This window comes from Triticum dicoccoides, chromosome 4A, assembly GCF_002162155.2.
Source record: "Triticum dicoccoides isolate Atlit2015 ecotype Zavitan chromosome 4A, WEW_v2.0, whole genome shotgun sequence".
Classification (NCBI taxonomy): domain Eukaryota; kingdom Viridiplantae; phylum Streptophyta; class Magnoliopsida; order Poales; family Poaceae; genus Triticum; species Triticum dicoccoides.
In genome coordinates, this window is record NC_041386.1 from 650,414,107 (window position 1) to 650,425,187 (window position 11,081).

General features: G+C 50.7%; 1 protein-coding gene across 1 annotated transcript; it reads left to right on the forward strand.

Annotated features, from left to right (window-relative positions):
- The first annotated feature begins 3,762 nt into the window (after window positions 1–3,762).
- On the forward strand, window positions 3,763–6,403 carry LOC119289572. The gene is made up of 2 exons (XM_037568872.1): window positions 3,763–5,157; window positions 6,024–6,403. Exons 1-2 carry the CDS (start codon window positions 4,012–4,014, stop codon window positions 6,141–6,143), a joined length of 1,266 nt encoding a protein of 421 aa, XP_037424769.1. The 5' UTR covers window positions 3,763–4,011; the 3' UTR covers window positions 6,144–6,403.
- Window positions 6,404–11,081: the final 4,678 nt, after the last annotated feature.

The following is an 11,081-nucleotide window of genomic DNA, read 5'->3' on the forward strand; positions in this document are numbered from 1 at the left end:
AGTCATCAAGATCGCTCGCCTCCCGGAGTGCTGCCAACTCCTTAGGGACCTCGACTATCAGCATGACAGGGGGCGACCGACGCTGCTGGAGGCACGAGGTGTACGTCACGCGCCTCACACGCCACCGGAGGCACATGTGGGTTAGCACGCGCCGCCTGAGGCATGGGTGCGCGACACGAATGTCGCGCTGTCGGAACTCGTTGAGAACATCGTCCCACTTACGACCTTCCCAAAACTCCCGACGGCCTCGGGCGTTCCACCGGCCGCCGAATGACATTGAAGTTCGTTGCCGAACAGGGAGTCCCTTCACCGCGTACCCATCGGCGTTGCGTGCCACATCCTTGACAGGCGCGCGGTCGGCGGCACGAGGATTTCATAGCAGTTGAGCTCCTCCGCCTCCGGCACGCCCAGGCTCGCGGTTACGAGTAGGCCGGCGCTGTGCACACATGCACATTAGCTTCTGCGTGCCGGAGGACATCGTCGAGTTAAGCCGCCTGAAGATAAGTACATCGGGGAGGGAGGGGTCCAGAACTAGCGCGCCAGGGGAGAAGGAGAAGTGGTGCGGCGGGGGAAGGCGGCCGAGGATGGGTTTTATAGCCGGCTGGCGGGGTGAGTCCGGTGGCCGGCGTAACACCGACGCTAATAGAGGCCTTCGAAACCGCCACCATGGTCGCCCCAACGAGTCGTCACAGTTATTCGGTTTATGACCATGCAGCGGCGTGTCGCGTCACTGACCGCGGTCGTCCACACGCCACGTCGGATGCAACAGGTCAAACTGACAGCACACGGGCGGACACCCGTCCAACCACTCATCAACTCGCCACGCGGTGCGGTGCAACACTAGCGTACGTATTTGTACGCACTAGGATCGAACGTGCACGCGAACCAACCTGTGGTTGGATGGTTAGAGAGACTGTGGTATCACCAACCCATCAGGGTTCAAATCCTGGTGCTCGCATTTATTCCTGGATTTATTTTAGGATTTCCGGCGATGCGCATTCAGTGGGAGGAGACGTTCCCGTCGACGACGAGGCGCTTATGATGACTTCGTAAATCTCAAGATGATATACTGGCTCAGTCTTTCGGAGGTGCTCATAGGGATAGGGTGTGCATGTGTGCGTTCATATGGATGAGTGTATGCACGTGTATATGAGCGCTTGTGTCTGTACTGATGTTCAAAAGGATCGGACGTGCACGTATTGCCGTGGATGGACGCACAACATTTTCCTTTTAAAGGGCCATCCTGTCTTTTTTATGAAGGGGTATGGGTATATCAGCCGTTCATATGTTTACTAGTTGAACCAAAAGTGTTTTGATTTTTGAGTTAGTGTCGCACGCAAAATGCTAATCCTTTCCACAGCTGTAAACAAGAAATGTACTTTTAGGTTGGATCAGTGGTAATGGACCGAAGCTAGGTTAAAGTAACATGGGCTGGTCTGCGGTAAAACGTCGTGGTCGATAGACATCACGTCGGGGGTGTACGTTGCTGCCCTCTGTGAGCAATCGATTGCGCTGCTGGCCTAGCAGCTAGGCATCAGTTTTTTTTTTCGAAACAGAGGCAAAAGAATTGCCTCATCGATTAATTAAGAAGAAGAGAATTGCCCGGTTAATGTACGGAAAACTGGGCTAAAACCGATACAATCAGACCATAATTGGGTTACTCATCAATCATGACCCCACAAGCACTCGTGCAACCCGCCAAACCCTCCTAACACGCAATAACTCCTCATGCTTGTACACCACAATTTTGAACCCGACAAGAACATCCCAACAAAAGATAGTGGACCACGCCGAAACCACATATGACGACCCAAACCATGAGGATGAGCCGAGGGACCGGGAATCATCCATTAAGCAGCTGCTGGCGTGGCGCCACTCTTTTTGCCTTTGCACCTTGGTGGCTTCTCCTTCACTATACCAGACCGAGGGCAATCACTCGCCTTCTTGTATTTGCCCTTGTATGTCGTTCCCGTCAGGAGGCAAGCAATCGCCCTTCCAGTTCCAGGGCTAACAGTCTCCACGCTAGCGAGCAAGTCACAAAGCTCTTTTGCAAAGAGAGCATTGGAATTATTCGTCGGCGGGGGTGGAATGGGTGCAGAAGCCACATGTGAGTGCGCAGCCGAGTTCACCTCACTCGACTCACATGTCAAGGTTGAATCATGTCCCTCACACGTGGTTGCTTGCGTGTCCACCATCATATGCTCCACTGATAGAGGTGAATCAGAGATCGCACATAACACTTGAAGCTCGGGCATCACCTGCAGCACCGGAGGCACAACCACGGGAATGCTCCCGCCCTCAACGGTAGACATCACAGTGGGCAAGGCAGACGGCAATGATGAGTTGTCCATAACTCTAGGGGAGAAACAACCATAGAGCTCCCCAACTCTGTTCTCCACTGAGCCACCAACATCAACCTCGTTAGGAGGATGTGGCGCAGGAGCGGATTGCAACACAGCCGGCACAAGAGAGAGCTTTCCCAGAGCAGCCTCCGCTCGCTCCAGAAACCTCCCAACGCGCACCAGGAGTTCAGCCTGGGCAGCTAGAGTGGACTGGAGCAGCACATCAGATGGGGTTGCCGACTCAGCGTGAGCGGAAACGACCGAAGCCCAGGACCTGCGGTGAAGCACCTTGGAGGGGAGCTAGGATACCATCGGACCATCACAAGGAGTTGGAGCTCGGTAATGCTCGGTGTCGAGGCGAGACCGTGGCGGCATGGGAAGGCATGCAAGTGAGTTGAATGGACGCCGAGCATTGCGACACCCACGCGCCCAGTGGCCGTTCTCCAAACAGCGGCAGCACCTCAAGGGATCTGTGCAATCAGCGGCTCGATGACCAGGAGCAAGGCATCTGCAACACCTACCAAAGAGCCAAGCCGGAATGGGACGAGGGGGTAATGCCGGAGTTGGCGACTCCAGACGGCGCCGGCCACGCCGAGGCAGCACATCTTGCCATCCTCCAGTCGCCTCCCTCTTGGGCATCACACACTGATTAGCATGCTGAGCTGCCGGGACAGAGCTTTTGGCAGCCGATGGCATCAATGGGGCCAACTCCTCCTCTTCCTCATCGTCAACATTCTCGTCACCAAAGGAAGCCCAGGACACATGCCGCCCCATGCCTAAGTCGGCTGGGGACGCGTCGGCGGGCGCTGTCGGGGACGAGTCGAAGATGAGCGCTGCTGGAGACGAAGCGGGAGCGGAGGGCTCTGTCGAAGCCGAAGATGTCGTCGCCTCCTCCCCGAGGAGCGTACGTGCCACCCTTCGCCCTTGGACGGTTGGGTCGGCGCGGCGCGAGGCCAGGACGGCCGCGGCGAGAGCTGACGCGGGAGCTGGAGCGGGAGGCGGCGGGCAGCCGGCGCTCAGCACGGCAGGAGTGGCCGCCGCCGTCGTGACCGACGCGGATGCGGGCCGAGGTCGTGGGTCGGGGCGGCGAGAGGCGAGGGCGGTCGCGGGAACTGGAGCAGCGGGCGGCGAGGAGCCGGCGCTCGGCACGGCCGGAGTGGCCGCCGCCGTCGCGGCCGACGCAGGCGCGGGTCGAGGTCGTGGATGAGCACCCATGGCGTCACCCTGCGAGGAGAAGCACGTAGGCTGCAAGAGGGCGTCGAGAGGATGCCGGATCTGGACCGGGCAGGTGCAGGGGAGGCCGGAGAAGAGAGATCAGGGCGGCAGCGCCGCCGGCGCAGGCGGGCTCGCGAGAGCCATGTGCGCTCTCTATCTATCCCAGCTAGGCATCAGTAGGAGTAGTAGCTGCAGTGCGATGCGACGTTGCATGGTTACATGGGGCCATGGCGTGTTGGAGCCTCCCTCCCTGTTTGACCACATTTTTGAGAAACCTCCAGCTTTCCCACTGGTGCGTCTACTCTGGATTGGCAAGCATGGACGGTGCGTGCGCATCTGAGGCTTGCTCCTGGAGTAGATCTTATCTCCCCGGCCCCATGGCTCGCTCCACATAAACTCTCCACCTCCCAGGCTCCGAGCACCTCGCCACCGCCGTTCTGCCTACGCCGCTGAGATGACAACCAACAGCCCGCCCGGCCCCGGCCCCAAGCGCAAGCGCGATTCCGAGCCCACCTCTCTCATGTCTCTCGGCGACGACATGCTCGCCGAGATCCTCAGCCGCCTCCCGTCGCTGCCCTCGCTCGCCAGCGCCGCCCTCGCCAGCCCATGGCTGTGCGGCGTCGCCTCCTCCCCTGCCGTCTTGAACCCCTTCCTTTCCCGGGCTCCGTTACTCGGCTACTTCGTGTCGGTCGCCGACGGCGCCGTCCCCGCCTTCCACCGCGCGCTCCTCCGCCGCGACCGCCACCTCGCCGCCGTCGTCCGCCGCGGCGACTTCCATCTCACGGATCTCGAATACGATGGGCGCCTCATGGACTGCCGCCACGGCCTCATACTCCTCAGCAGCCGCCGTCAGTTGGTGGTGTTCGACCCCGTCTCCCGCTCACGACTGCATATACCTATACCCGAGAAGCACATCTACAGCAGGTCGCTCCACTGCTTCCTGCCGGCTTGCGGCGGCGGTCCAACCTCCTTCAGCGTGCTCTCCATGGAGAAGAAGGGTGGCAGGGTGCGCACACGCGTCTACAGCTCCCGCACGGGCGAGTGGTGCTCCCACTCGTGGGCGCCCAAAGGTATCAAGGGACCGAGGGAATCCAAGCTCGGCTGGCCCATGCACGCCGGCGGGCGCATCTATTGGAGGAGCGTTACAGGAGATCAGCTCACCTCGCTCGACGTCGGCGCCATGGAGTTCTCCCACGTTGAGCTCCCGGGTAACCTGCACAATCAGCCACGGTCGTACCCGTACGCCGTAGGGGAAACGGAGGACGGCACAACCTGCCTTGTGGCCATGAGTCGCAAACTCGTCCTGCAGGTATGGTTCCGCATGGAGGAGGACAAGTCCTGGGAGCTACAGAGGCAGGTGAATGCTTCCAGATGGTATCTGCCTCGAGGCCGATTGCAGAAGGTCTGCGATGTGACGGCCGGCGTCGTGCTCCTCTCCATGGGCACGGAGAATGGCGGCCTCCACCATTATGCCTTTCGCCTCAAGAACGTCCTCGAGGAAGGCACCACCACCACCAGGCCCGAGTTGGAGGCAGACTTCTTCATATTCGATGCACGGGTGCATCCCTATTTCATGGCATGGCCACGACCCAGCCTAAAGGTGCGCCAAAATAGCTTCTCCTCCCATTTTCTTGCTTGACCGCACATTTATTTCTTGCAAAACATCTTTTACTAGAGGTAATACTGTTTATTAGACCATTTTGCTAATAATCACTTGTTTGTGGATGTGTATTTAGAATATGGGTGCATATGCACCTATATGAGCCAAAGTGAATTTCTGATTTCTTAGTTGTTGATCCAGTGACTAATCTAAATTTCAGAAAAGTGGCTAGAACCCACTAACCAAGCTACCCGGCCGGGGCATCAATGTTAAGAATTGTATACAATGTAGTTCCTGTTGCCTACGAGACAATGACCGTGTCTATTACTCAAAAACCCATTTACAGTTTTTCCAAAATTGCCTAACTGAAGGACGAAAGTTTCTTCCCAATCGTAAAAACTACACATTACCCACTAGTACACGGTCATTGATGTTTTCCGCTTCTCTTAACATGTTCTCTCCAAATTGGCTGACAAAAGTTAAAAAATTTCAAGTTGTTTTAGCCACTGTCAAGGTAGAGCAGCGACCTGTGCAGCTTGGCTGGCTTAGCTAGAGTGGCTATGTCACATCTTGACCTAGCCACTCTGAACCGCCGGATCATAGGTGACTGGTCCAAATCATTTCACTGTACGTGAGCATCAACTCTGAGTCGTTGATCTGAAATCAGACGGCTCACAAGTGGCCAAGTCAGCGACACCATACACTTGAAGCAAGCGGATCCACAACAAACTGCAACCACAGTCAAACACGAAATGGTTGCAATGAAATGATATATTGGCAGTTATGAATGGAATTTGGGAGTCTCCTATTCAGTACCTCCATCATACAACTTATTTGATTTTGTCTTTAATATTTGCCGTTTTCAGGCTGCTGGTAGCTCTAACACGAAGAAAACAAGTCTGAAAGATCAAGAAGCTGGTGGCTCTAAGAAGAATAAGAAAACAAGCGTGAAAGATCAAGAAGCTTGCAGCTCCAAGAAGAATTAGCAAGTCGAAAGCGCTAAGGATCTGAATGCTTATGCATTGGAGTCTTCAGATAGCACTACTGTAGTTGTTTAGCGGGTGTACTTTTGGTTCTGGCCTCCTGGGTTTGAACTGCTCAGTAAGTTTATCCAATTAGCCATCTCCTGGCATGAACAAGAACTTGTGGTCCTGTTAGTTAAGTTCCACCCACTTATGTTAATCCATATCATGGTTTCTAGTGGTAAAGTTATGTGAGCATTCTGAAGAAAACTTATGCCAAATTCTATCTTACGTTTCCCAAGCTGAAGTGGTTCCATATTTTGCTGCCTTCCATGCATGTTTGTGGCAAATCGGTCACGAATAGCAAAGATTGCATCGTGACATTCTAGTTCTACTAGCAAATATGCTTGTCCATCTATTTACGACAAACGTGATAAATCTCAAGGCGGTGTGTTTGGTCATCATATTTTAGCATGGACAAATTGTATAATGTAAACATGGCTAAGCAAAATTTATAACAAGAGGTTCAAAAGGAACAAAGATCATTCTCAAGAGAAACCAACAAATATCGTATATAGATATCATGTGTAAACTTTCCAATTGGCTCGCAAGTACTCCCTCCATCCCTCCCCCGCGTTGCCTTCAGGGGCGGCTCGGGCGGAACCCTAGATCGAGCCGCCGCCGGTCCCCCTCCCATCTCCGGCTCCCCCTCGCCGTCGCTGGATGAGGTCGCCGGACCAAGTCCACGCGGCGGACGACGGCGGCGGGGCATCTCCTTGTCCTGTGGCAGGATCTCGCGGTGGAGGGAGGCTCGCCCTCCTATGATGCGTCGCGGCGGGCTCTGCGGCGGTGCTCTCCAAGGCTGCGTCTCCGGCGGCAGCTGCCGAGGTAACGGCGTCGACAGGTCACTGGGCTGCGTCTCGGTGCTCTCATCGGTGCGTCGGGGCGGGGTGGTGGCCCCCTCATCTAGCCGGCTGGAGGCTCCTCCGCGCGCGTGCTCTGGATGGTGCTGCGTCGCCGGCGACTGCTGCCATGGTGATGGCGCCGACGAGCTTCTGGGCTATGGCTCGGTGCTCTCGCCGGCGCGTCGGGGCGGGGTGGCGCCCCCCTGCCTTTTGGAGGCCTCCGCGCGTGGACCGATCTCTGGTGGCCTGTTCGTTGGTGCTGCAGCAGGAGGTTGTTGGATCTGTCTCCGAATCCGGCTCGTCGGTGTCTGCCAGCGGCGAGGTGGTTGCTATTGCGTGGGATGGCGTCGTCTCCATGCTTGAGGTGCTTGGACCAACGAGTGTGTGGGCCTGTGGCTCTTTTGTCGCCGGCTGCGTGGGTTGGAGAGGATTGGGATGCTTCGGATGAGAATCTACCCGGCTTTGTTGGTACCGATGACGCGTCGCCCGTGGGCGTCGTTCTCCTTGCTAGAGGGTCGTTGTGGAGCTCTCCCCCTTCTCCACCCCGAGTCATGTCCTTCGTGCGAAAACTCAAGATTCTGTGTGAGTCGGGCAACGGCGTAGCTTCAACGTCGCTCCCCCCTTGGGGGCATCGCCTTTGGTCACGGTCTCCTACGCGCCTCCCCAAGGGCTAAACGAGCACAACATCGCGGTCGGTAGGTGCCCGACCGGTGGTGTGGCGTTGCACGTGTGTGGCAACGACTATGGTGGCGAGCAGAGCCGAGTCGCGGCATGTCCGCCGACAGTCCGGTGCGTCAATGGGCGCGTATATGCTGATTTCTGGATGTGACAAAGAAGTCGAAGCTGCGGGCGGCGGGACCACTGCGGCAATGATGACTCCATGAGGGCGGTTTTTAGCGGGCGGTGCTCTTCGGATGTTGCGCTGGAATAGGTCGGCGCGAGGCTTGCAACTTTTTTGTGAAGCTCGTTAGCATAATCGGAGCTGCCTTGTCCACGATGCTTCGGTCGACTGTTTGGCATTTGTGGCCAGGTCGTCTGCGTGTTCCCCTTCTGGGGTTTGTAATATAGGTTTTTGCCCGGATTTCCTCTAATTAACCAGGCAACTTTCTTCCTCTTAAAAATGAAAAATCTTTTGTCTCGTTTCAAAAAAAAAGATCATTCTCAAGGCGGTGAGTTTGGTCAGTTGCCAAGCGCCTCCACTGTGCATGTTGTGTTGCCAACCAATTCAACACCAATATGTGCATAAATGCAACACGTCGCGACCTCACAAATCACTATTCAAAGTTTCAAACACGAGCACATGAAGGTTAATTACCACACCTATTTGTTCCTTCTTTTAATTTTTTTTTGAGACAAATTCCTTCTTTTAATTCCAAATAGGTGTGGGATTTTTGGGCCAAACCAGGCAGTGGGACTTTTTTTGGCCTAAAATGGCAGCGAGGCGAGAGCCGGACTGAGCCCAAACGAAAGCTTGTTCTTATGTCTTGGTGGACAGGCTTTTTTGGGCCAAGGTTGGAGCGTGGGCGAGCAGCTGGATATGGCCCTTCTCTCCAAGAAGTACCACCATAAATAGAAAAATAATCTAAAAATATATAATATAGGTGAATATACATGTTTTTCTATATGAGGCACGTTCTGTCAAGTTAGCATGGAAACAAGAGGAGCAGACGGGTAATTGGACCGGCCCACTTTAGCCGCGAGTGAGCGATTGGTAGAATCTGGTTTTGGCAACCTCCTGGAAGAATCCTGGCCGGCTTAGGGAACCTTCTAAAAGGTTCCTGAACAGGTTATTACTGCATTTTCAAGTTGTTTCCTTTTTTTGTTTTTCTTGTTTTTCTTTTCATTTTCTTGTTTCTTTTTCTCTTCCTTTTCTCCTTTTGTGTTTTATTTTTCCCTTTTGTTGTTGTTTATATTTCTTTCTTAAAAAATGTTCATGATTTAAAAAAAATCATAAATTTAAAAATTATTTATGATTTTTATAAATAGTTCAAAACTTCGAAAAAAATTGTTCTTGTTTTGTAAAAAAAATCACAAGTACTAGAAGTGTTTAGTTATTTGTTAAGAAAATTTAAAGTGTTACACTTTTCAAAAATAATGTTTAAGTTCAAATATTGTTGCTAATTTCAAAAAATTTCATAAATTTAAAAAATATTCAAGATTTTAAAAATGATCGAGCTTTCAAAAGTTGTTTGCAGATAAAATAAAGTGTTCGCCTTTTCCAAATTTTGTTCAGAGTTTCACAAAATGTTCCCATTTTACAAAAAAAAATCATGTTTTGAAAAAAAATAGTTGTTTCGAAATATGTTTGGAATTTTCAAAAATTATTTGAATTTGAAAATATTTGATATATTAAAATTGTTCGTGTTTTGTCAAAAAGAAGTTCAGAGTTTCAAACAACCCAGTTATTGTACGAAATATATTCGTTGGTTCAACTCACTCGCTTAGGACGACTTCTGTTTATCGAAAGTAAGCCATGGGCAACGATAGTTCTTCATCTATGGTTTGTGAATATAAGGCAAATACAGAGGCAACACAGACATAATCACCTCCGGATCATTTGCTAAAAACATCATTCAGATGGTTCGCCTAAGTTCTCTATTGCATTGGTATTTGCCATTTTACGGATCAATCATAAACTATGTTGTTCAGAAGTTGCTTGGCTTCTTGGATCCAGTTGGTCTTTGTGCCAAGGGCGCAACGGTCATCTATTCTTATTCATGTTGATGCTCTTTGGGGATGATTTCTCTACTTCTATAAAAGACTCAGCTGGTGATGATGGTGTGTCTGCCATCCGTCATTTCTAACCATCAGATCTGCAACTAATGATTGTGAGGTAAGCTGTGGCATTTTTGCAACAAGGCCCCACTTCTCTGCTCCAATTTGCAGAAAACCCCTTACTATCTTGAAACCAACCACATCCCTCCCTCACCTCATTCCTTACTAGAGTGTTTTTCTTTCAAGTTTGTGAACATGTATTATTCTACTTTGGATCCGTTGCAACGCACGGGCATATTCCTAGTATAAAACAAACATTAGACATGTTGCTTACTGGTCATAGTTCTACTTTGCGCCAATGGCACAACGGGCATCTAGTATGGTTAAAACTTAATAGAGATGGAGGCGAGTAGCTTAAGGCATATTGAGCGCTACATGTGAGATTTTCAAGAGGTGTTGGACAATTTTTTAACCCAAAAACTTGGCATTCCATATTTAGCGACGAAGGCGCTCATTAATGTGTGTTTTGCAAACCAGTGCACAACATTCTCCATGCCTGGGCTGGCCCATTTCCTTTTCTTTCTTATTTTGTTAAAATAGGAAAAATTAGTGCGCGACAACGCAATCAAACCTGGGACCATAAGTTCACAGAGCACGCGCCAACTATGACATCACACCACCTTTGACTAAAAACTTTGTTTTTCCCATTTTATTATTTCTCCAGCTAACCGAGCCATCGAATTTGGGAAGCTTCCAAAACTGGTTTTTTTCTCTTTTGTGTAATGGTTTGGTCGGTTTTTCTTTACTTTTTTGTTTGCCTTTTGTTTCGCAAATGCATGAACTTTTTTCAGTTTTCATATTTTTTGTTTTAAAAATGTTTTTTTTAATTCATGGACTTCTAAAAGAATTGATGAACTTGCTTTCAAATTCATGTAGTTTCTTCAAAATCAATGAATTTTTTTCACAATTGATGATTTTTTTCAAAATCACTGAGCTTTTTCAAAATTGATGAACTTATTTTCAAAATTGATGATCTTTTTCCAAAATGAATGAACTCTTTTCAAATTTGAGAACTTCTCTTCAAAATCAATAAACTTTTTTCAAAATTTTGTGATTTTGGTTCCAAAATTGATGAACTTCTTTAATTCAACGAACTTTTCAATTTTTCAAACTTTTTTACCATGCCGGTGATCTTTTTATTTGTAAATCTATATATTTTTAGAACAACAAATACGGTTTATTTTTTCGAATGGTCTATACGGGTATGTTAATGTTGTACTAAAAGTATTATTAACTAGCAATGTTTTCGTATTATACAAAACTAAGTTGTCTTGATCCAGAT

What these genes read in the sequence shown, in the direction of transcription:
- LOC119289572 (XM_037568872.1), top strand. Translation starts at nt 4,012, where the DNA reads ATGACAACCAACAGCCCGCCCGGCCCCGGCCCCAAGCGCAAGCGCGAT. An exon ending in GGCCACGACCCAGCCTAAAG is followed by an intron (nt 5,158 to 6,023) that starts GTGCGCCAAAAT and finishes TGCCGTTTTCAG; the next exon opens with GCTGCTGGTAGCTCTAACAC.